We start from the raw sequence: 26,492 nt of genomic DNA, 5'->3' as shown, positions 1-26,492 counted from the left end.
GGCGAAAGACGGATACCATATGGTTTCGTGTGGAATCTAAAAAATTTATGACAAGCAGAAACAGACTCATAAACATGGAAAACGACTGTGATTGCCAGAGGGGAAGAGGGGTGGGAGAATCGGCAAAACAGTGAAGGAGAGTGGGGGGTACAGGCTTCCAGTTATGGGCTAAGTCACCAGGGTAAAAAGTACAGCATGGAGAACACGGTCAAGGGTGTTGTAACAACACGTGGTGACAGTAGCTATCGTGTGGGGAAGCACAGCACTATGCAGAGGGTTCTAGAATCACTGTTTCGTACACCTGAACCTAATGTAATATTGTGTCAACTATCCTTAAGTTTCTGTGCTTTCAAAATGCTCAGATTTTAGAAACAATTTTAAAAGTAATGGCTTATATTCCAATTTTTTTCTTAGGATGTAGAATGCTCATTTTTTAGATGAACAAACACTATGTTTCTGATACAGAAGTCAAGGATGTGAAATCGTCGAATTCATAACACGGGGCTAATGACTTCTTTGTATCATCTCTAAGACTCGAGGAGTACAAAAGCCTTGGAGATCTTTCTCATTGTGATTTCTATCACTGCCTTCCCACAATTTTGTTGTCTTTGCTTCTTTTGCTCTTTTTCTATCCTCCCTCCACCTTAATTAAACACATCTATCGGAGAATGCAAGTTACACTTCCGTTATGGCTGTTGGCCTTGTACGCCCCTTTTCATACAGACGCCTTTTCTGTACCCGGTGTGAGAAGACCGAGAATCCCGGAAAATTAAGCGTTCAAAAGCAGATGCACTCATAGAAAAAGCAGGACAGACAGTTCCAGGGGCTGAGGGGAAGGGGACACGGGGAGTGACTCAATGGGTAGTTTCTGCTTGGGATGATGAACGGCTTCTTCAAAAGCACAGTGGTGGAGGTTGTACAATATTGTGAATGTATTTAATGACACTGAATTGTGCACTTACAGATGGTTAGAACGATAAATTTGTGGATGCGTGTTACCCTAGTTTAAAAACAGAAAGAGACGGGGCGCCTGGGTGGCGCGGTCGGTTAAGCGTCCGACTTCAGCCAGGTCACGATCTCGCGGTCCGTGAGTTCGAGCCCCGCGTCAGGCTCTGGGCTGATGGCTCGGAGCCCGGAGCCTGTTTCCGATTCTGTGTCTCCCTCTCTCTCTGCCCCTCCCCCGTTCATGCTCTGTCTCTCTCTGTCCCAAAAATAAAAAAAAAAATAAATAAATAAATAAATAAATAAATAAAACAGAAAGAGAGGAAAAAAGCAGGTGCAGCACACCATCTCTTCCAGACATCACCAATTTATTCAGAAAATTCAAATTTCAGTTTGGCAACGTATGTCCAGGGGCAGAGAGTTTGGGATAGTCATTTCGTTGGAAGCAATCACATTTTCTAGAGATAAACGTCCATGGGGTAGCATCTGAAGGAAAGAAAGCAAAACTTTTAAAACTAGTGCGTGGGGTGATAATCATAAATATTTGCAGTTAACAAAACAATCAGCTTACACAACTGAGGCATGAGAAATGCTTATGCTAGTAGTAACCCTTTATTCAGTTCAGTTCAACATACATTAAGCACCTAATTTGTTCAAGACACTGGGCTAGCTGCTGGGGCTGAGGTGGAAATACAAAAATCACCAAGACATAATCCCTGTCCTTAAGAAGTTTACAACAGCACATGGAACCATGAGTGCTACAGGTGAGGTACAAAATAACTGCTCTAAAGCCATGGAGGGAGGAGAGTTTGCCTCTCAGTAGAGATTAAAATCGGGACCCCCCTGAAATTTGGCGGTGTGGGTGAGGCAGGATACAGCATGCCAAGTAAAGAAAACTCTGGGGTCTAGGCAGGTCTCGGCAACAGCAAATGAACTAGCTCCCCTTTAGGTTTAAATGTGTCAAAAGGGAAGGGGTATTCGAAGGGAAGGGGCATGTTTAGTTTAATCCTTCTCATCGACGTTAGCCTATTACAAGGAAGAGATCCACAGGAGTCAAGTCAATTAAGAAAGCAAAGTTTGAAGAGGCAGGGACGTGAACAGGAAACACCATTTCATAGTTTAGTGTAAACTCAACCCCGTGTGTATACACCTCTAGTAGCTTAAGTAACATCATCAAATGGGGGGAAAAGTCCATCAGGAGCACCGCAGTTCATCATGGCAGAACAGGGTGTCTCTTGTTAGACTCTACGACTAGCTTTGGTTCCTGCCAATGGAAGACGTCATGTTACACGAAAGTAGAAGTCCATATTTTACACGTGATATTAAAGTCCTCAAACGTTACCTCCTCAATTCAGCATAAATGATGATGAGAGAGAATCTGGGGACAGAGATGGAAGTCCCCGTAGGTAAACCGACCTAATAAGGACTTTGGCATGCTGTATTTCCTATTTAAAAAAATACAGGATGAGCACGTCCCTCCTGAATAACTTACTACGCATAGAACATACTCCAAGAGGAATTCTAACGCAAAGTACTACTAATCAAACATCACAGTTTCTGCTTTTGTGATTTACACAAATTACCTTAATTATAATACTTTAGGGAACATGTACAAACACAGTATGTAACGTTTTAATATTCTTCATCAGCTTTAACTTCTAAAAGTTTGGCTTGTATTATCTCAAAAAAACAACAACAACAACAACAAACTACTTATAAACCTCATTTTCCCACAGAATTAATTCACCATCCAACTTTAAAAATAAATTTTTTTAAAAAGAAACCAACAGTAAATTGGAATGCTAACACCTGCCAGGTTTTGATAAAATGAAAATAAACAACTCACATAAACAGCACCTCATAAAGCCAAAACCTTCTTTTGAAGTACAAAGTTCAATTCTTGTCCTCTTAGTAACTGCTAATCGGAAGCCCCCCCCCCCCCCATCCTCCCCCCTTCAATCCAGGAACTGTTCTGGTTTAAGTCACGTGACACACAGTATTTTTTTTTTAGCATCAATAAATTATTGATATGGTACCACGAACAAATAGCTAATTTTTAGAAACCAAAGCAACTCAGAGGACTAGCAGAACAGATACAATAGCACACTGAAATGATTTAAAAGTCAAATAAAAACCAAAACGTACCTTACCCTGGTCTTGTATCAATTCAAATGAAAAAACCAAAGGATGAAGTATCATTTCAGACCTATATACATCAAGATGCCAGTTCTTATAAAAACGCACTTCAGTTGTAAATGCTAGATTATGCAAAAATAATTTTATATCAATTGTATTTAACTTTAATGAATTTTCCCCAACTCTAATATTAAAAATGTTAAAAGAACTTAAATTTTAATGGCAAAAAGTTCCTATTTTCCCCATCTATTAAAAAAAGATTTTGTTTTCCCTTATTAACATACAATGCCCTATTGTTAAGGCACAACTTTTTTTTAGGATAAAAATGAAACCGTAGAATAGGTTTATTTTACACAACAGTTACAAGACAGACGTTTTGTAGGCATATACTGAAAATAATGCATCTTAAATTCAACCCGGATCAAAAACGCAAAATCGCCGTTTCTATCCAGGACCAGTCAACACCTAGCCAACGCAAACAGCTGCAGCTAGAATGATCCAAGCGGTTTCTATTTTTAACCTGCCAAAGATTGTCTCCAGAAGGCCATTTTCAAGGTGTTACCAAGGAGAGGCAAGCTGGATGTTTTCTTTTCTGGGGAACGGGGCCTAGTGGCACCCCAGCTCTCTCTACTTATGCTGGGCTATCAGAGAGAGTTCTCACCTTCCAAGCCCGAGTAAGATCCAGTTTCTGAGCATCTGAGACCAGGGCAGAGCTCCCCATCTCTGGGGGCAGATGTTTGCGGCCTCCCTCCCCTCGCCTCCCCTCCCCTGGAGGCTTGTTGTTCTTCCGGACTCTCTTCTTAGCCGCCGCCCCTCCCCCACTTCTTCTGACCCAATTTGCACAATATTCCAAGGGCACACCCCGCAAACGGAATTTGCACAATTGTTGCTTCAACCACATCAACCAAAGCACTTCTCAGCTTCATCATACAGCCATAAATAATTCACTTGAATGCGGATTTAAAATCAAGAAAAAACACTAAAATTGGGGTAAAGAATTTTGCCCGGCAACTGAATACCGGACAGAAATGACCGGTCTGGCAGGCTCTCGGTAATCTCCGCTGAAATAGGGACAGAAGTCTGAAAACGAACAGGAAAAGCAAGTTTTCTTAAGTAGGCCTATATACCTACTTCTTGTATTGACTGCATTTTCCTTCTGTGAAGAACGGATCTGAAGAAATGCTCCGTATAGACAGAAGCACCGGATTAGCCTTGTCAGGGCGGGTCTTTGTGGTTTTGAAGGTGATCTTCCCTTACTTTTTGAGACGTCTCTGAAAAGTAACGGTCAACCAGAACTCTGACAAGGCTTCGTCTCCCTGTTTGGGAACTGACCTAGCTCTCCGTTCTACCGGGAGATCTCAGCAGCCAACCTGGAGAAAAGTAGGTCTATGAGAGAATTCAGGGGTTGAGCGTTGCGGAAGAGTGCTGGTCAAGAAAGAGGGGCAGAGAGCGAAGAACATTAAGGGGCTGAGGGCATCGAGAACAAGGTAAAGACCAAGGGCAGAGGAAGGGGACGGCCGATAAGTACTGAGGTTACTGGCGTCCCTGTTTTTACTAAATGTGATGGGTAAAACTCAAATTTTAAGGGAACACTGTGCTCTCAATGAGGGTAAAGATAAAGGAAAGAGAAGGCCAGGAGTCAGGGAGGTTCAGGGTCACTAAAAGTTAAACTCTAATTATTGTGCTACATTTTAGAAGTGATTTTATTTCTGTAATTCTGGGAGATATTACATGCCTTACTTATTCATGGTGTTTCACTGGTATGTTCTGGCACAATGTCTCACATAAATAAATATAAACACTGTTCTTTGTACTTCTTTTAGTTCTGTAACGTAGACCGACTTTTGGAAACAAAAGCAAAATTTGAAAACGAACTCTCTATGAAAGCACCTAAAAACCATTAGTAATTAGCCTCTACCCAATAAATTATACAAATAATGCATTTAACTGCCAGCCAATATCTTAATTTTTGCACGCAAGCCCTTCGCAAGTCATTATCTACATGCAGATTAATGAAATTAAAAATAAAACCAAAGCAGTCATGCTTGCTAATATGAACTAGTTTCATTTCCATGAAGTTAGAAAGTTTCCGTCTATTGCTGAAAAAAACAAAAACAAAAACAACCAACAACTCCCAATCAGATGCCGGTTCCTAGCATGCCGGTCCTGTTTCCCCATATTTGACACGTTAGAATTAACCGCTTCTACCACGGACTCTGGAAATAATACAAGCCTCTGCCATCCCTCCTGAGAAAAAGTGTTCTCATTTCATTGCCAAGTAGGAAGGTGAGCTCTCCGATTTTCTGTTCTGAATCCCTAAGTCCTGTTTAAATACCAAGTGTCCCGACTACCAAAACGTTGCATGAATTTTCATTGAACAAAATCCCACCTATTGAGGCCCACTCCACTCCCAGACTGGTGACCAGCTGCTGGATATTGAGGAGAAACACGTGCATCCTACCGGATTCAAGTCCCTAATGAGGAAGTAAAGGGCTTTGGAGACCGTGTAAAACGCAGACCTAAAGTTGTATGCACATGCCACCAGATGAGGATGTCCATTCTTTGGTCAATTTTACCTCCAAGATAGGAAAATAAATGGTAAGCTATTTTAAAGAAAACAAAATAAGCCATCCCGCCCCCTTTATCAGAATGTTATAAAATACGAAGTCACATGAAATAACGGTATTTGTTTACATAGTTTCCAGATCTCACACTGAGAGAAATCCGGCATCCCCAGGAAAGACAGTTCACAAAGTAAGGGGCTAATTATAGTGACTCAGTGAAGACTCAACCGCCTTTCTTCCAACCAGATTCTACACACCGAATTTTAAAAAATTAATCAAAAAGTAACATTAACCATCATTATTTTAATCTGAATGGAAACTTCAAAGTATCTTAAAAGTTACTACCTTGAGAGTTTAGGTTAGGTGCATTTATTAACGGTAAAAGCAACCAGAAATCATTCTTGATAAGGAGAGAATCTCTACATTCAAACCTGGCAAACTGTTTAAAAAGTACTAAAACAAAGTTTTTTAAAATAACGAAAGCTAGCTTAAGCCATGTAATTGTCAAATAAGTCAATTAGTAGAATCATTTATATTCTTATAGTGCATCATTTATCCCTAATGAGAAAATGTACCAAAATCCTAGTGCTAACCCTGAAACCTTAATCCAGACCTTATGAGTTAAAACTAAATGTTGGTCAGGAGGGAAAGGATGGAACCATGCACTGTCCACAGAGCAAACGAAAATCAATAGGAAGATGGCAGAAACGTTGAACCCAGGGGTACAAATACACTGTTCTGTATCAAAAGAAAACAGAACAAAACAAAACACACACACGGAAACTACAATTACAACTCAACCATCAAACAGCTATATTCTCGACTAGCTGGTGAACCTGTTATTAAAATTTCAAAGAATGAAAACAGTTTCAGGTTTTTCTATTTTAATCCTTCAGAAATATTCAGCAACAGATAAATAGAGCATTTGTTGCATATTAACGAATGTGTGGCTGCTTGTGCTTTCTATCTGCATTAGGGGTAAAAACCCCCAATAACTTTATTTTCAATGAGATACAATTGTAAAGTAATTATTAAATCTACACAAAATCAATCCTTTCTTCAGCCCAATTCTATATGAAAGTACGAACAAACAGTGAAGGTTCGTGATGTTGTGTGAAAATGGTGACTCAGAACAATGTACTCAGCTGTAGATTTTAATTCACAAATATATATATATACATATATATATATATGCGCCTCGTGTATTGACAACTGTACGAAAATCGTCTCAAAAATAAAGACAATACTTGAGACACGAAGCAACCCATTTTCCCTGATCTTCCATCCTATTACAGGGAAAATAAGTCTCTGATGCTTCATAAATACTTCAGAAAGTTCAGGATGGCCTTAACCATGCATAGTCTGCACCGATGCTTTGAAGCCCCCGGCATTTCGGCGGACCGTTCAACTTGGGAAGAACTGTGACCTGTAATCAGCTTTGCTTATTTATGTCCTGTCTTCTCTAGATCTGGCAGTTTTCTGACCAGGGCTTGGTGGTTCATTCTGATGCTGGCAAGGAGCCCTCCTTCAATGCCGTCGGACCCAGTGTAACTGATTTCTTCACCACTCAGGGTAGTCATATGCCCCCCAAGGGCTTTTAAGATGGCGTTGCCAGCACATATATCCCATTTTTTGATGTATGTCACATGGATATACAGATCAGCTTTTTCTTGACTCTTATCGGGTACATCCAAGAGTGCTAAGACTTTATAACCTAAAAGATGAACACAGAATTTAAGTTACTATTCCCAAGATTTAAAGAGAGTAGCTTCCTGTTTAAGAGTACATTGTTAAAAGTAACGGCACAGGACGTGAAGGAGTTCTCTTGACTGTGTTTGCAAGGGCTAGGTCTAAAATTATCTAAAAATAGTTTTGTTCTTTTTATTTTTTTTTTTCAAATAACAGCCAGACATTAAACCCAAATGAGCAGAAAATATACTGCAAAATAACTTACGAAGCTACTCTTAAGTGTAACCAAACACACGTCTATAATTTTTTAAATTTAAATCTATTTTGTGGTTGTTTTCTATGGAATGATACATACACTATGTCTCATTTCCTACGGAATACTACACTGAAGCTAAATCCATCTAAATACCCACGAGCGCTGGATTTGAAAGACCAAGCACTACAATCTGAAGCCCTTATTGTAATGAGGCAAAGTTTTTTAAAAAATAATACAATAAAACACACAGATGAAACCAGGTCCAGAATCTGGTTTATCCCATTCCCACCAGGTATTCTGAACCTTACCTTTCCTAACCAGCCTAACAGAGAGCTTATAAGAAAACAATGAAGTCATATTAAGTAAGGTACCTATATGTAATCACTAAATTAAAATTACTGGGCTTAAAAGTTAATCAGCATTACTTTTTCCTTTATTACTGTGGTGAAAAGGTCTTCAAACACACGTTTCTGACCACAACGTGTTACTCATTGGAGTTAAAACACTTCTGTCCTATTCGACGGCACTCAAAACAAGGGGAGGCAAACAGCCTGTGAGCCACATCCAGGCCATGTGCCGGTTCTGTAGAACCCTAAGGCCATGAATGGCTTTCTGTATTTTTAAAGGGTGCCAGAAACCCAGACATCCAAGAGGGTCCATATGTGGCTCGTGAAGCCTTAAACATTTATAGCTGGCCTTTCAGAGAGAGTAAGCCGACCCCGGATCAGTAACGCAGGTAATAAAACGGTAGAGAACGTGCGACGAGCTGGGTGGCCACTAGACTCGGGCTCGCCCCGGACACGAAGGCTGAAGAGTTCAGAGGTGTCGAAAGTGACTCGCGGGTCAGCCACTGCAGGGACCCTCGTGATGACGCCTGGCATCGTTCTGCCACACAAAGCATCGGAATGTGCTGGATCTCCCCTCTCCTCACAGATGCTCCTGCAGCGAAGCTCCCAGTGTGATGACTTATGCCGCTGACGTGAAGATGCCGCCTCAGTGTTCGAGGAGCGGGAGTCACCGGGCTGAGACGTGCCGCTACCGTGGACACCGTGGCTCATACGAAGGCATGTGTGACTGAGATCCCACCCCAGACATTACCAAGTAGGTACCAGGCCTGTCGGGAGAGCACGCGCTCTATCCTCCCTTTTCTTCCCGAGCACAGGGCAAGCGATCCTTCCTCCCGACAGAAGCCCTGACCGTGCTGGGGACGCGGGGCACCGGCGCCACAAGGGGGGTAGGAACGTACCGGCACCACCAGCTGGGATAATGGTGGTCTGGTTTCCAAAAGTCTGAAGAGCAACCTGCTTGACCATTCCTGAATGGGAGCGTGACACAACGATCCTCGGGGTCCTCTCGTTGTAGGAAGTGCGGGCTTTCACGTTGGACCCACCATCTACCATGGCCCAAGCTGAAAAGCAAATATAATAGCCATTAACAGCACGGAAGCTTTTTGAAACTAAAACTCAACGTACAAAGGGTTGACTGGAAAAATATCCTTTTACACAGAATTGCTTGTATTTTTTTTCCAAAACGGAAATATTTTTTTTCTGAGAACCAGAGTAATATTTAGTATTTTTTTTACACTAATAGGCAAATACGAAGACCAAGTTAAAAAAGGCCGCGTGATCCTGCCCAACCGGAGACAGTGGCTACTTAAGACTTGACTTAACGACGCCCAGGTTCCAGAGCTCCTTGTGAGCTGCTGAGTGCTCACTGGGATTGCACCCCAATCTCCCTGTGGCTCGGCCAGCGTCTTCCCCTCCGCTACACAAATAACTCTTCAGGAAACATCCTGCGTGCTCATCTCCACGTCAAAAGTCTGGCTCCTGGGGAACCCTACCTGTGACCACCTAGGACATAAGCAGCAAAACTAGTTACCCTGGATAATTAACAACTTAAGACAGGTTTTGCTCCTATACTACCTCTATTTCTGATACGTTCGTAGTTTCAATTATTCGCATATCGGACCCATCTCCTAAGGGAGCTTTATAAACATAAGGCAGCTCAAGGGGGGAGTCAGCGTTACGTATCTGCTTTGTCGGAGAGCGTAAAAAAATGCTCTAGATTTCGAAATAGAACAGGAATTGTAAGAAGGTGAGGAGACCCTCGAGATGGCTTGAAATGTTTTTCTCGGCTTGCAAGTTTTCCTCAGTGACTACCAAGCTACACAAGAGAACGGACTTACTCAGAATCATCCCCATTAGCTTGGTGCTCTAGCAGTCACTCACCACGGGGAAAAACAGTCCGCATGGCTACATGCCGTCCGGACGACAGCAGCTGCATTACCACTTACTCCCGGCTGCAGGAAAACATCAAAAAAGTGAGCGGAGTCGGGGTTTCTGAGTTCCCCGAAGATGATGGCAGGCTCTTGGACTCCCGTCACACTTCTTTCTAAAAACCACACACAGCGACAAGGAGGGCAAATACGCACACCCTTCATCAACAGCTAAGGAATCGGTAGAAGACGGAGACTGGTCACAAACGCAAACTTCAGAGAAAGAAGAGAAGTAAACACTGAAGGTCAGCAGAATGAGTGCCGCGGCTGATCCCAGGGTGGGGACTGTGGCAGGAGCTCCGGACATGCCAAGAGGTTGGAGGACTCTCGGTGGTGGGAGAAGTCAGAGAACAGCGGCCGGGATTTCTCCCCAGAGGGAAAAGGTCCCATCTGAGATGAGAACTCCTGAAAGCGGGCCTGAAATGTGGCAAGAGAGCAGCGACAAGAGGAGGCCAGGAGAAGACACAGAGCCCAAGTGAAGTCCTGAGGGCACACAACACCTATCGGGACATGTCTCCATGAGTGTCTCCACGAGAGACAAAGACGGGAGACTGCCAACAGAACTAAAGAAAAGGAGTTGGAGATAAGGGCCCTCCTGAAATAAGAAAGCAGAAGGGTGGAAACAAAACAAGATGCCTGCTAACAAAGATAATGTCTTCCTCACCCTAGAAAGAAAGCTCCTGGGCTGAGAACCACCCAAACACCTTCCCACAACTCCGCAACGGCCATGCGGCGGCCCAAATGGGAATGAGAAATGTGGACTACTGCAAAGTCCGCTGAAACCAGAAGAAGAAAACACAACGAATGAAGGTCGAAATGTTCCAGGCTACTTGAAAATGCTCATAGATCACGCAGAATAAAACGGTACCACAATATTCTAGAGAACAAGAAAGAAAAAAAAGAGAAAGAAAGAAAGAAAGAAAGAAAGAAACAAGAAAAAAAAAAAACCCAAAAGAACACCATGGAACAAAGAAACAACAACTGAGGACAGGTAGAGAAGTAGGAACATAGTGAAAGGAAATGGGCCCTCGCGTAACGCGGGGAAGAAATTGAAAACAACAACAACAACAGAAACACAAGACGGCTGAAGACTTAGCCCTGGATGGTGGGATATACGGAAGGGCGACAGCGTGGCCCAAAATCAGAGCAGGCAAGGAGGACGGCAAAGGATAAGCGAAAACGAGAAAACTGATTAAAGGGACCAGAGAGAAAGCGACACACAGACGTCAGCGGAAGAAGAGTCAGTATATACATATTAGCAGGTCTCTGAAAAAAGGGAACCAGGAGCCATGAGATAGAACCCGTTGTAAAATTACGGTCCAAAAGATCGTGCCTGAAAGAAAAGAGGACCGAAATGTCCACACGGAGAGACACACTGTGTAGACATCTGCCCAGAAAGCCAACTCTGTATCTGACATCTAGAGTTCTATTATTAGACTTTCAAGATAAAGTTCCTTGGCACTCCAGGCAAAAATACCAAGCTCCTTACAAAGGAAAAAAAATCAGATTATCGGCTTCGCTGCCAACGGGATTCAGCATGCACCCACACGGATATTAATCAGTTCAATATTTTCTACCAGTAACGAAGAGAAAAGAGTGCAGCGGGGGCAAGACAGTGTCCTACTAAAATTCATGCCTGCTACGAACCTTTGGAATGTGACCTCATTTGGATACAGGGTCTTTGCAGATGTAATTCAAGTCAAGGTCACATTGGATTAGAGTAGGCCCTAAATTCAATGACTGGTGTCCTTACAAAAACAGGACACACAAAACACAGACTGAGAGAATGGGAAGGAGGAGGCATGGAGTGATGGGTCTACAAACCAGGGCACCAAGGGATGTCTCACGCCACCAGAAGCTAGAAGAGGCAAGGGAAGTCTTCAAGAGGGAGCACGGCACTGCTAACAACTTGGTATCAGACTTCTGGCCCCAAAACTGCGAGAAAATAAATTTCTGTTGTTGTAAGCCCTCAAGTTTATGGAAATTTGCTAGAGCACCCAAGGATAGAGGGCTAAACCAAAGAGTTTGGAAGTAGCTGAGTCTTTCATGTATCAAGGCTACAGGAAGAGCTTTTAACACGTTAAGAACTCAGATAATAGGAAGGACAGCTATGTGCTAGCTCTTCTGAAGTAATCCATTAGAGGATGAGCTTTAGCCAACTGAAGGAGGACTGAAGAACACTCAGCAAAAGCACTGTTGGTCAGCACTGAATAAATTTAACTGGGGATTTAAGAGGAAACCAAAGACAGGAATAAAGGTTTCGGAAGAATCAAAGCGTGTAAATGATTTGTGTGTAAGAATCAAAGTGTGTAAACCAATCACAGTTGATTGGTTAGAGTCAAAAGATACCATGTAAATCTAAAGAGCTGAAGAGCAGAAAGATACAGGTCGAAAAAGCGACGACTGACTAAAATGGGATGGTGGTCAAGGAGGCTAAAGGAAGCTCATTTCTTTGTTGCTCATAGGGGAGACCCAACGGACGATACCTAAGGATTACATAATGAATGGCATTTAAACAAAAAAGTTGTATACAAAGGTATTTTAATAAAGAGTAGGCAACAAAAAGAACAAATTTAACTTAAAAATAATAACTAGGTTGAATCACACTGAATACATAAAAATCCATGAGATGTCAAGGATATTAAAAAAATAAAGGAAAAATCCTGCTCTTCCTGGAAAAAATAACATCTGTTTCCGCTGGAGGTCGTTTTTACCCAAAGTCCTTACTCAGAAATTGGTAAAGAAAAAAAAGTTAACTATGTATTTTGTCTTTCTAGTAGGAACTACATTTCAGGATCAACAATTCCAGTTGATGAAATTGCTCTACACACGAATTTTAGTTTTGAAAACAGTTTTTTGAAAAAACACACAGAATTAGAAAATTCCATTTTACATCTTTAACAGATCTTTTTTTAAAAATGTTTATTTATATTTGAGAGAGACAGAGATGTGAGCAGGGGAGGGGCAGAGAGAGAGAGAGAGAGAGAGAGAGAGAGAGAGAGAATCTGAAGCAGGCTCTGAGCTGTCAGCACAGAGCCTGACATGGGGCTCGAACTCATGAGCTGTGACATCATGACCTGAGCCAAAGCTGGACATTTAACCAACTGAGCCACCCAGGTGGCCCACAGCTTTAATAGATCTTAAAACTATTTTGTGAAAGGCTTAACGGAATCCTGATCTCAAATGGTGCCAAAGTATTTCTCCAGACTACCTGCTGGTAGCCAGAGAATAAAAATAATTTATAGCAGATCTAGTCATGACCACTTTAAACATCTTAGCATCACTAGTAATGAGACAAGATAGGATACATCATGTAAAATGATGCAACAGGAAGTACATGATGAGTATCTACAACGTATTGACAAAAATGCTAACCTTAAGCCAGTCAAGGCTTCGGATCTAATTTGCACTTTAGAAGAAAAAGAATATGAAAAATAAACAAGTTAAAGGACACCCCGAGCAAATAATCAGAGAAATCCAAAGAGCAGGACATTATGTAACAAGTAATTTGATCTCAACAAGTAATGTCACAGGGAAGAACAGGACTAGAGGTTGTTCTAGATTAAGAGAACTTAACAGAGCAACAAAAAAAATGCATGTCATGAGACTGGATCTTGGTTTGAAGTAACCAGTTGTGAAATCCACTTTAGTAACAATTGAGGGAAGGGGTGCCTTGGTGGCTCAGTTGGTTAAGCATCCGACTCTTGTTTTCAGTCCAGGTCATGATCTCACAGTTTGAGCCCCGAAGAGGGCTCCGTGCTGACAGTGTGGACCTTGCTTGGGATTCTCTCTCTCTCTCTCTCTCTCTCTCTCTCTCTCTCCACCTCCCTTACTCATGCACACACTCTTACTCTCTCTCTCTCAAAATAAATAAAATGAAATAAAATGAAATGAAATGAAATGAAATAAAATAAAATAAAATACAATAAAGTAAAAAGAAACAACCAGGGAAAACAGGAGTATTGGATCAATTAGGGAATAAATGCTAATTTCAACGTTATATTAACAGAACTGTTATGTAGAAACATGTCCTTTTTAGAGATGCACAGTGAAGTATATAGGGATAAAATGTCATGATCCTTGTAATTTTCTTTAAAGCACATGAAAAAAAAAGGAAGCAAACATAAAAATGTTCAACTGTTAAATCCAGAGGAAAGAGCATGTGGAAATTCAGTACAATTTATGCTTGTTTGAAATTATTCATAAAAGTTAAAAAACGAGAAAGAAAAAACAAAAAAATTCTCTAAATTCTTTTTAGAAATGATCAAAAACCATGGTTCTACTAAGAAGTGAATTTACAGTGCTACATCTCTAGAGGTCAGTATTGTCTAAGAGAATAAAGACAGTATCTCTTGTTGATAGCATCAGAACAATTTAGGTAAGAATTACTAATTTAATATTTTAAAAATATACTTCATGTTACATAATCTCAATACATTCTCTTATAACACTTACACAGACAAATTATTTCAAGCACTTTAAAAATTCAGTAGGTGCTTAAATAAATGATTGTTGGTGAAGAGGTAATCATGAAAAGGTAAAATAGCAGCTAAAAGAATGGACTCATTCTATCTGTAAGACATGCTAAAAAAAAAAAAAAAAAAAGAAAAAGAAAAAAAGGAAGAAAGAAAGAAAGAAAAAAGCCCAGTGGGAGATAAAAAGTGGTTGGTACTTTGCTAACACAGACCTCAGACATTGTAACTTCTTTCTAACAGCTATAAATTTCCCCTGCATGGATACACTACACTTACACATTTATACGTTACTCTGTTAAAATACCATGCAAGTATCTGTTGCTTCTAAGAATTTCAAAGGCAATGAATTACTTCTAGCTAAGTACGATAAGGATTTGGATCAGTTTGGCTCTGACTACTGCCAATAACAATACTATCTAGCTCCCATTAGAGTCAAGTGTAGCTAAATTCTGGTAAACATTTAATACTTGACAGTTGGTACTCTGCCAACATCAATACACAGGCTGGATCTGAAAATAACAGTCCAAAAAGAGGACACAAGCCAAACAAAGCTTCAATCCAGGAATAGCAGGTCAACCCGCACCTAATTAAGGACATATCGATTCTTCTGGAATGTCCGCTCACTAGCAAGCACCGTGTGTTCCAGCATACAGGGCAAGTCGGCTGCCTCACAGAACAGGGCAGTGTATCGTAACTTACAGGAACGTTTTTGGAACACAACTTGTTCCTAAGTTAGAAACTTCTGGCTTTTTTATTCTAAAGGAGGTAAGACTATAGGGGGAGAGGATACATGTTCTTACAGAATAAAGATTTTTTTTTTCACGGGCATTTTATTATTCTTATTCTCCCCTACCCCTCAAATGAACAGATGTGGAAATCGGGGCTCCAAGAATGTGAATCTATTCGCCTATCCCGTGTCAACTTTCTCTGCGTTTCCTGTATTACGATTCTTACTCTCGTTGGAGCAACAGGCTGTCTGCAGCTAAGGGTGCCATGTGACCTCTGGCCAACGAGATGAAGAAGCAGGGGGCTTCAGGCTACTCTTTCCTAACACAAAGAATATCTGGGAAGAGATCTTCCGTCCCTCTTCTTTCCTCTTTCTCCCAGCCTGGAACAGAGCCATTGTAACTACAAGCACCCATCTCCGTGAGGCTACAAACAAAGAGCCACCTTCTAAGAAAAGAAGCAAGAAGTCAGGTGCCTAAGAGGATCATAAAGCCACTGAAGCACCCTGCCCTTTGGCCATCTCACTACGTGAGGAAAATAAAACCTCTCCTTGTTTACCTACTGTAATCAGATTTATTTTGTATGCAGCTAAATGCAACCCTAACTGATACAGACAGGCAATGAGGAACACTGTCAAAGGAGGAGTCCACTATACTTCAATTAAAAAAAAAAAAAAAGTAAAAGAAAAAAACTGAGACAGGACTTCAAAGACTTAAGCCCTGTACATCGCCTTTATATGTTTGCTTTCTCTTTTTTAAATTGGAAGTCACCGTAATTCATCTTTTATACGCTTTCCAGGGGTATTTTGAGTTTGGAATGAATGTCAATACATTTCATAAACTGTGAAAATACTAAACAAACATCAGATATTAATAAGGAGTAGTTAGCTTTTGCTGTAACACTTTGAACTATGTGGCTTTCATAAGAGCTGCTCAGCGTCTTTTCTCATCTATAAAAAATGGCAATAACAACACTTTGCTTTGTCGCAGAGTTATCACAAGCTTCAAATGAGAGAACTTGGGTGCATTTCAAATGGTTAAACACTCTCCAGATGTTAGGAATCGTGGAGTTGTGAAAATGGCACGATGTACTGATTTGCATAATATTTGTCAGGTTAACCGCTCCGCCTTGAGGAACGTATCTAACTTGTGAGTCCCATTTTCTCATCCGTAAGTGGGAGTATCAGTAGTAAGTGTATCCTTCCCTCGTGAGTTATACTAAGTGTAGCGATACTGCTGAGTTGAGTTATGCTCCGATATCCACTCGCCCTACTTTCCCCGAAGTGACAGGACCCCTAACTGGATGCTTGGATGCCCACCAAAAATAAAGACTACATTCCTTAGCCTCCCCTGCAGCTGGTTTCAGCTACACTTTGGTCAGCGGGACGTGAGCTGAAGCGATGTGTGCAACTTACAGGTCGAACCCTGAGTGGACAATGTCCTCCACGTCTCCCTTCTGGATCCTCTGCACTGGTGGAATGTGAAAGAAGCGGGGGGCCATCCTCAGTCATGCAGAAGCGGGCAGCAAAACTGAGCGCAGCCAAAACAGCGAACGAGAGCAGCCTGCATGCCCGGTCTGCCTGCATGCGCGCTGTTAGAGAAGGCAGAAATCAACTACTTGTTGAACCTCTGGCATTTTGGTGCATTTTGTTACGGAGGCCTAAATTAGCGGCCCAACCCGTATCCTAACTTACTCGGTAAGGATTACAGGAAATATGTGAAAGCAACCCACAAACCATAAGGCGATTATATAATTTATTTTAAGGCACCCTGTCGGCAGTGATGGCCTCGATCTTTTGTAGCTCATCAAACTGTCAACTGTAAAAACTATCTGAATTATGAAAAGAAGATAAAAATCAAACACCACAAAGCAGATGTGGTCTTGAAACGCAGAGCCAACACTCAAGTATATGTTCAGCCTATCTCAGAGCAGCTGGAATTTGGGACGCAAGGTTATTCTGCAAAGCAAATAAATGTTAAGAGTCATCAAAAACTAACCTTGTCTCCATTTCTGTACACTTGAGAGCCAGCTTTTTTTTTTTTTATTTTAACGTTTATTTATTTTTGAAACAAGAATAGACACAGCATGAACAGGGAGGGTCAGAGAGAGAGGGAGACACAGCATCGGAAGCAGGCTCCAGGCTCTGAGCTGTTGGCACAGAGCCCGACGCGGAGCTCGAACCCACGGACCGCGAGATCGTGACCTGAGCCGAAGTCGGCCGCTCAACCGACGGAGCCACCCAGGCGCCCCAAGAGAGAGCCAGCTTCTTTAGGCAGTGGCAGCCACACCACCGACATGCAGCGGAGAAGGCCAGAGTAAGCGACAGCGCTGTATGGGCTGTGGCCACAAATCACCACAAACATGGCGGCTTACGAGGAAAGAAACGTATTTTCTCACAGGCCGAAGGGCTCAATGGTCAAAATCAAGATACTGGTAGGGTTGAATCCTTCCGGAAACTCTACGGGAGCATTCATTTCATGCCTCTCTCCTAGCTTCCACCATGTCTGTGCCTTCGCCATCCCATCCTCTTATCGCGTGTGTCTCTGTAACCTCAGTTTCTTATAAGGACACTCTCACTGATTTAAGGACCTACCCTAATCCAGGAGGACCTCATCCCGATACCTTAATTACACCTGTAAAGACCTGACTTCCAAATAAGGTAGATTCTAAAATTCTGATGTCATGGATTTATGTTCCCCAAAAGGTATGTTCAAGCCCTAATCCCCAGCATAGCAGAATCTGACCTTATTGGAAATGGGGTTACTGTGGATGTAATCAGCTAAGATGAGGTCATGACCGGGGAGGTGGACTCTTAATCCAATATGGTGTCTTTGTAAGAAGAGAAGCCACACAGAGCCACGGATACACAGGCAGAATACCGTGAAAAGATGAAGGCAGAGACTGCAGTGATGTGTTCAGAAGCCAAGGAACACCATGGACTGTTGTCAAGCTAGTAGAAATTAAGAGAAAAACATGGAAGAATTCTCCCTTACAGGTTTCAGAAAGAGCATTTCTCTGCCAAAACACTGATTTTAAACTTCCAAGCCTCCAAAAACTGTGTTGGACTATATATCTGTTGTTCAAAGACAGTCTGTGGGTTTTTTGTGTTTTTGTTTTTACGGCAACCACAAAAAACTAACACAGGAGTGAAAATGAATTGGAAAGGGGCATTATTCGACCCACTACACTTTGGTCAATGCTGGCGCTGGCAAAATGGATACTGTCACCATCAGGAACCTCATCAGAGTGGAGCCAAAAGGACTCTTGATGGGAACTACCGATTCAAAGAATGAGGAGTCCCTTCAGACTGTCAAGGATACCGTTGACACCACTAACTGTCACCCTCAACTTGTACATCATGACAACTCATGGTGTCTTTCTGGACTTGTAACTACCGTCCACGCTATCACTGCTATTCCTAAGACCGTGGCTAGTCTCTCTAGCAAACCATAGCATAATGGCCACGTCCATTATGTGCCACAGTCCACTGGCACTTGCAAGGCTTTGGGCGAGGTCATCCCGAGCTGCACGGAAAGCTCTTTGGCACGGTCCTCCACACTCTCAACTCCCAATGTGACCATCACAGATCTGATCTGCCTTCTGCACAAAGCTAACAGACATGACCACATCAAGACAGTGGGAGAGCCAAGGGTCCAATGGAGCTCTGAATGGTGTCCAGGGCTACACGAGGATTAGCCTGATTAGTAAGACTGTCACCATGACACCACCCATTTTTGATGCTGAGGTTGCCAGGTTGCCATTGCCCTTGACCACCACAGTTTCCTGACATGATAACAGATTTGGCTAAGGCCACTGGATGGTAGATCTCAGAACCCACGTGGAATCCAATGTATATGAGCCCTGGACCATAGCCCCAGCCACAGCACAAGAGAAACAGAGAGGAACACAGCGTGTGCCCAACTGGATTCCTCAACACTCTCCATCTCTCATGGTCATTCACGGTTTCTGTCCTCTAAAGAGAGTTTAGAAAGCTCTGCCTCATTACGTGTTATCGTTACCAACACCAAATCCCCACTGTATCCAATGAAAGGGTGAGGTATGGTGGGACTGACCTCAATAATTATTGAGCTACAGTTGCGATTCTGATAAGGCAGTAAGTACTATAGACACATGATTTAGTAACATTAACTCTTGAGAGCTCTGGTGTATCTCTTACCTGTGTATTCAGAAAATGGCTTATGTATTACTCCTAGCACAGGTTTACCATTCACAGCCACACACACCATAGTAGTGACATACTTTCGAAGATCCTCTAGGAGAAAAAAAAACACAGAAAACAAAAAAACCCAATAACATATGTTATTATTAAAGTAAGTAATTTTAAACTTTAGTTTTAAATTTGAAAATCAAGTTAAATACTTAGAATAGTCCCTGCACAAGAGAGGCGCTCACTTTTACTATCACTATTATATAATCAGGCCAATCTCAGTTTAGGAAAAATTTTTATTAAAAAATCCCTCAATATTCTGTATTTCTACTACCTACTTCCGCAAAATATTTTCTAATTTCAGTTGCTATTAGACACCTAGTGTCTTCCTCCTGTTCTCCAAATAGTTACCTACTGAGTGTCTATTATGGGTCAATCAAGGTCAGTGCTTAAGGACTAGAACGCAAAGATGAAAAAGTAGAAGGCCCCACATTCAAAGAACTTATCCCCTAGAAGGAGGGCACATAGGTAAGCAATTACCTTTACTATATACACCAACAGAGCAGAGAAAAAGCAAGCACTGGATATCTCAGTGTAAGAAACAAGGCAAGAGAGAGGATCCACAGAAATGAAATCTGAGCTAGGCCTAGGTAACAATACAAACAAACAAAAAAGAAAATTCGGTGGGGGCAGTAACTCTCCATGTTGCTACTTACTTACCCCTGGATGCCTACGACTTACTATGCTGAATTCTAAAGATAAATGTATATGCAATAAACCCTCAATTCCTCAAATCACGAGTAAATATTATATTCTGGCTACATAAATAAATACCTGAATAATGTACACCTCAACATATAATAACTCAGTATGTAAACAAACACCTCAAGAAACAGGTGTCCAACAGGAACCATTTTGTTGTTGCGACTGACAAAAATGTCCTTTCACTGAAGGATCAGTGAGCGATATAGTGAATCACGACCACTAATAGGAGTATGCCATAATATAGTGGTTTTGGGGGGAGAAAAAGGTGGAGAATACCTGGGTCCATCCAAAGGTTTCACACCACACTGCGTGAATCCAGCTATCTGTCTTAAAACCTAATCGGAAAGGCTTGCGCCAAACTGGTAAAGTACCTACCCACCCAGTATGTACCACCCGTCTTTGTTCTGATTCTCCAATACATAATGGCAATCTGAAGTCTGAAGTGAATTTTCGTGTGAAGTCACCTGTATATTCCTGTGTAGCATCCAGTGGATCGATCCAGACAGTAACGCTTTCTGCTGGTACCTCCTTGGGGGTGGCGATTTCCTTCAGGATGTCCTCAGGAATCTTACGGTCCCATATGATAACCTCCTGATCAGCTGCATCTACATGTTCCTCAGTATTTATCTGCACCAAAAACAGATGACAGCTAAAACACTTAAAAAGAAGAAATACCCCCTCAGAAAACATGAGAGAGAGAAACTTCTCGGACCGAATCGCATCCACTGAAGTCGGTAAATCCGTATGTTTATTTTGAAGCATTTCGTTACAAAACGGAAAAATATAAAAAATTCCAGCAACATCTTGCCTTCAAGTACTATTTATTTAACTTAATATTCCAGTTTAGTTTATTGCCTCAGAGAATCCAAATATAGAGAAATGTAGAGAAATTAATCATCAAAGAAACAAGCTATTTAAAGCTTAATGATATTTGTAAAAAACAACAGATCTAAAGTGTGAAAACAGATTGGCAATATTATGGAACGCTGAACTGAACGCGGTAACTATAAGGAGGAGAAAAGTGACAATGGACTTGAAAGAAATATGCTTTAGAACAGATAATTCATGAATGCTAAGAGTCACAATGTCCTAGAAAAGTAATCATCTAAAATATAGCTTCGATCAATAGAAAAAAGAAACCTGGAAATAATGAAAACAGATAACAAGCTAGCATATTATAAAATATAAACAAGGTTGAAATGAGTAATCCAGACAGACAAAAAAGAGCCTTCTCTTCACTATACCAAAGGTAAGTCACAGGATAAAATGCTAAAGTCAAATTTTCTGTTTTTATTTACTAGGACACAAAATTAAAATATAAAATAAATCTGACTTATATAAAAACGTAAAGGTATAGGGGAGTAGAGAACCACTGCTTTCAACAGTAAGCTTCTTAATGAATACTTAAAACATACTCTGCTTTGTAAAACAATGATTTAAATTAACGTATCACAGGGCCGCCTGGATGGCTCCGTTGGTTAAAGGGACTTTGGCTCAGGCCATTATCTCGAGGTTGGTGAGTTCAAGCTCTGCATCTGGCTCTGTGCTGACAGCTCAGAGCCTGCAGCCTGCTTTGGATTCTGTGTCTCCCTCTCTCTCTGCCCTTCCCCTGCTCACGCTCTGTCTCTCTTTCTCTCTCAAAAATAAACAAATGCTTAAAAAATTAAAATTAATTTATTACATTTATATTTACTTTTGTAAATAATGACACACCTAAACGAGGCAAACTGAAGAACTGACTGCATTTTAAGAATGGGGTTAATAACAGACTGTCAACTTTATTCATGTACTACCTTATCAGAAGACTTCCTCTATCAAATCATAACATCCACGTGCAAGAAAAATGTCTCCAAAATGTGAATTTCTAGTAGGGATTAAGACTGAAGCGAGGCAGGCTTTTGGGTACTGTGCTTTCTGACAAGCTCCCTTTCCACAGCAGATCACTGTGTTTGTGCGGCACGTGATGGCACGCCCAGACCCCATACCCACAGTGTCAGAGTGATGATAACACTGACAACTACATAAGTAAACAGTCACACACGATAAAAACCCTACAAATACCAGCAATCTCTGGAAAGTGCCTGAACTATCCTAAATTGTCGCAGAGAAAGCTAAAAACTGTAATATTCCAGAAAGAGCCACTTAAATAAAAAAAAATATTTTTAATATAGTGTAAACATCCAATTCATCCATTCACTTATCCCTTTAGTGATTCAGCAAATTTTACTGATTGCCTACTACATGCCAGGCAGTTCTCAGAACCGATGTACAACGGTGATCAACTTGAGACAAAAATCTCTGCCCCTGTGCCCCTTCGATTCTAGGCAAGGAGTTAAACAATGCACAAATGAGTGAAACAGGTGATATGCTGAACAGTGATAACAAGGAGATCTAAAATATAGCAGAGAAGCACCGGCAGCATGTTGTAGGAGAGCAGAAGGGTTACTGCTTAAGATAGGGTGGCCGGGATTTTTCATACTAGCCTAAAATTACAAACTACCAAGTGTCCATCAACTGATGAATGGATAAACAAAATGTGGTACATCCATACAGTGGGATGCTATTCAGCCATAAAAAGAAATGAGATACAATTCATACTATAGCAAGGGTGAACCCCCAAAACATTATGTTAAGTGAAATAAGAAACAAGAGACCACATACTGGATGATTCCATTTAATGTGAAATGTCTGTAACATGCAAATCTATGGAGGCAGTAGATCCGTGGTTGCCTGGGGGTAGGGGTGGGAACACAGATGAGTAGTAATTGGGCACAGGGATATTAGTAGGGTGATGAAAACGTAACACTGATTAATGGCAATGGTTGTACAGCTCGGCAAATCTAGTAAAAACTAGTGAACTGGATATCTGCAATGGGCAAATGATACTGATACGTAAAATCACGCTGCAATAAAGTCGTTTGTTTTCGAAGACAGGGTAGCTAAGGCAAAGGCGGTGTTAGAGTGAAGATTTAAAGGACGTGAGCCTCGCCAGGCATCTGAAGTTACATCCTTCCAGCCCACGGAGTAACAAATGCAAAGGCGGGAGGTGGGAGCGTGCTGGTATATTCAGAGCAAGGAGGCAAGTGCGGCCAGAGCAGAGTGAGCCCGGAGGAAGGAGCCGGAGGTAAGGGTGGCGATGGAAACCTGACGGTGAAGGACTCCGCCGGCACCTCACCGAATCAAGCTGCCCTCCATCATAACCTCTGCGAACAGCGTGCACAGCGTCCTAGCCGTTGCAGAACGCTAAGGGAGGGTGGCGAGCGTAGAAAGGAAGAAGTGAAGTCATAACATGCAATTCATGACTTACTACTGAGAAAATCCAAAAGAACTTGTAGATAAATTATAGGATAACAGAACTTTCACAGCCAAGTCTCTAGGTACAAGATCGGTTTTTAACAATCACTCGCATTTTTTACCAGCAACAGATACTAGCGACAGATATTAAAAAAAAAACAGATTTAACATAAAAATGGAAGCCATTTCAACTAACAAAAGTAGTAAATTATTTGGAAATAAATCTACCCAAGATGTGCAAAAACAGTACAGAGAAAATTAAACTGTATGAAAAAAATATTACTGAAAAACGACAAAGATGTCAATTCTCCCACCAGTAAACTATAGATTTAATGCAACTCCAATCAAAATCCCTATAATTTTTTTTTCTTTCTTCTTTTTTTTAAACCGCTTCTTGGAAAAAGAACAAGGCATTTTGGTGACAGGGGTGGGGGAGGGAAATTATCATGGTGGGCTGACTTTCCTTACCAGTTATCAAGACTTACCTTAATGCCAGAATAATTACGACTGTGGCACTGGTGACATATTTGGCTTTTCCCTGCAGCTTCACTGAGAAAGCTACACATACATATCAAGTGTGATGGCTTGATAGGTGGTAAAACGATTACCACAATCAAGTTAACTACTGTATCTATCAGTTGTTTTGTGGTGAGAATGCCTAAGATCTAGTTAAGATCTACTAAAATACAGTATTATTAACCACAGTCATCTTCCTATATATTTGAACCTCAGAACTTACTCATCTTAGTCATAACCACCAGTTTTACACCCTTAGACCGACACCTCCTCTCTTCCCTCATTCCCTAGACTCTGGCAATCACCATTCTACTCACTGTTTCTAGGAGCTCAACATTTTTTTGGATTTTTTTTTTAATGGCAGAATAACATTCCAGTGTGTGTGTGTGTGTGTGTGTGTGTGTGTGTGTGTGTGTCTATACCGATCCATCCATCCATCAGTACTTATCCATCATTTCTGTATTTTGGCTATTGTAACTATTGCCACAATGAACACAGGAGTACAAATATCTCAAGATACTAATTTCATTTAGATATATATCCAGAAGTGGGATTGCTAGATCATATGGTAGTTCTATTTTTAATTTCTTGAGGAACCTCCATAGTATTTCCATAATGGCTATACCAATTTACATTCCCACCAATGGTATAAAAGGGCTCTGAGAATTTTCTCCACATGCTTGCTAACATTTACCTCTTGTCTATTTGATAATAGGCACCCTAACAGGTGAGGTAACATTTCAATTGTGGTTTTGATGTGTACTTCCCTGATGATTACTGATGTTGAACAACTTTTCATATAACTGACAGTTACTTGTAGGTCTTCTTGGGGAAATATGTATTTAGGTCCTTTGTCCATTTTTAAACTGGATTACTTATTCTTTTGCTATTGAGTTGAATGCGTTCCTTATAGATTTTGGACTTTAGACCCTTATCAAAATACATGGTTTACAAATATTTTCTGCCATTCCATAGGTTGCCTTTTCCTTTAGTTGTTTCCTTTGCTGTGCACAGCTTTTAAACTTGATGTCATTTTCCTTGTTTATTTTTGCTTTTGATTTCTGTACTTTTAGTGTCTTTTCTAAAAAATCATTGCTCAGACCAGTATCAAAGAGCTTTATATCTCAGGTGTTACACTGAATTCTTGTATGCATTTTGAGTTCATTTCTGATGAGTGAGTGGTATACGACAGGGATCCACTTTTATTCTTTTGCATATAGATAGCCAGCTTTCCCAGCACCTCTATTGAGGAAGCTATCTTTTCCCAGTGGTATGCTCTTGATGCTTTGCCAAAGATGAGTTAAATGTACATGTGGGGATTTATTTCTCTATTCTATTCCTTTGGTTTACATGTACGTTTTATGCCACTACCACACTGTTTTGATTACGATCGCTTTGTAATTTGAAATCAGGAAATGGGATGCTTCCGGGTTTGTCCTTCTTGCTTAAAATTGCTTTAGCTACTTGGGTCGTTTGTGGTTCCACGTGAATTTTGGATTATTTTATCCCATTTCTTTAAAAAATGCCATTGGGATTTTGACAGGGGCTACATTAAATGTATACATTGCGTTGAGCAGTATGGGCAGTTTAACAATACTAATTCTTCCAATCCAAGACATGCAATACCTTTCTGTTTGTGTCTTCAATTAGTGTTTCATCGGTTTTTGGTATACAGGTCTTTCACCTCCTTGGTTAAACTTACTCCTAGCTACTTTATTGTTTTTGATGCTATTGTAAACAGAATGGTCTTCTTAATTCCTCTTTCAAATAGTTCATTGTTGCTAACATATAGAAATAATACAGGGGCGCCTGGGTGGCTTAGTCCACTGAGTGTCAGACTTCGGCTCCGGCCATGATCTCATGGTTCATGAGTTCGAGCCCCACGTTGGGCTCGCTGCTATCAGCTCAGAGCCAGCTTCGGATCCTCCGTGCCCCCCCTCCTGCCCCTCCCCTGCTCATGTGGTCTCTCAAAAATAAATAACACATTTAAAAGAAAAAATGATTTTTGTTGACTTTGTATCCTGCAACTTTATTGAAGTATTAATATTAGTTGAACAATATTTTGCTAATATTAGAGTTTTCTTTCATAATATCATGCCATCTGCAAACAATTTTACTTTGGATGCATTTTATGTCTTTTACTTATCTAATTGCTCTGGCTAGGGCTTCCAGTACAATGTTGAATGGGAGTGCTAAGCACGGGCATCCTTGCTTTTCTGATGTTAAAAGAAAGTTGTTAGATTTTCATGATTGAGTATCATGTTAGCTGTGTGCTGGTCACATATGGCCTTTATTATGTTGAGGTATATTCCTTCTACACCTACTTGGTTGAGAGTTTTTATAATGAAAAAGTGTTGAGTTCTGTCAAATGCTTTTTATATTTTTATTTTGAGAAAATCACACAATTTTTGTCTTTCATTCTGTTGTGGCCTATCACATTGATTGATTTGCATATACTGAAACTATCCTTCATTCCTGGGATAAATCCCACTTGATCATGGTGTCTGATCCTTTTAATATGCTGTTGAGTTCAGTTTTTTAGTATTTTGTTGAGGATTTTTGGATGTATGTTCATGAGGAATAATGGCCTGTAATTTTTTCTTCTTATAGTGTCCCTGCATAGCTTTGGTATCAGGGTAATGCTGGCTTCATAAAGTGAGTTTGGAAGTGTTCCATTTTCAGTTTT

General features: G+C 41.0%; 1 protein-coding gene and 1 long non-coding RNA gene across 5 annotated transcripts in view; one reads left to right on the top strand and one right to left on the bottom strand.

Moving 5' to 3' along the window:
* Window positions 1-1,293: 1,293 nt before the first annotated feature.
* BPNT2 (3'(2'), 5'-bisphosphate nucleotidase 2) overlaps window positions 1,294-26,492 on the bottom strand; it is a 36,089-nt gene continuing 10,890 nt past the window's right edge. Inside the window, exons 2-7 of one of the 4 annotated variants that reach the window (XM_030304496.1) lie at window positions 20,461-20,623; window positions 19,241-19,336; window positions 8,834-8,995; window positions 3,740-7,356; window positions 3,088-3,148; window positions 1,294-1,428 (exon numbers count right to left, since the gene is read on the bottom strand). In XM_030304496.1, the coding sequence (XP_030160356.1) occupies window positions 7,085-7,356; window positions 8,834-8,995; window positions 19,241-19,336; window positions 20,461-20,623 (693 nt within the window). In that variant the 3' untranslated portion in view covers window positions 1,294-1,428; window positions 3,088-3,148; window positions 3,740-7,084. The remainder of the gene's footprint in view (window positions 1,429-3,087; window positions 3,149-3,739; window positions 7,357-8,833; window positions 8,996-19,240; window positions 19,337-20,460; window positions 20,624-26,492) is intronic. The other 3 variants (XM_030304498.1, XM_030304499.1, XM_030304497.1) reach the window with 3 other exon arrangements.
* On the top strand, window positions 4,375-12,512 carry LOC116737880. The gene is made up of 2 exons (XR_004343188.1): window positions 4,375-4,458; window positions 8,521-12,512. It is a non-coding gene; the product is annotated as an uncharacterized LOC116737880 (long non-coding RNA).

This window comes from Lynx canadensis, chromosome F2, assembly GCF_007474595.2.
Source record: "Lynx canadensis isolate LIC74 chromosome F2, mLynCan4.pri.v2, whole genome shotgun sequence".
Taxonomy (NCBI): domain Eukaryota; kingdom Metazoa; phylum Chordata; class Mammalia; order Carnivora; family Felidae; genus Lynx; species Lynx canadensis.
Note: the sequence above shows the minus strand (reverse complement) of the source record. Positions and strands in the feature narration are given on the sequence as shown.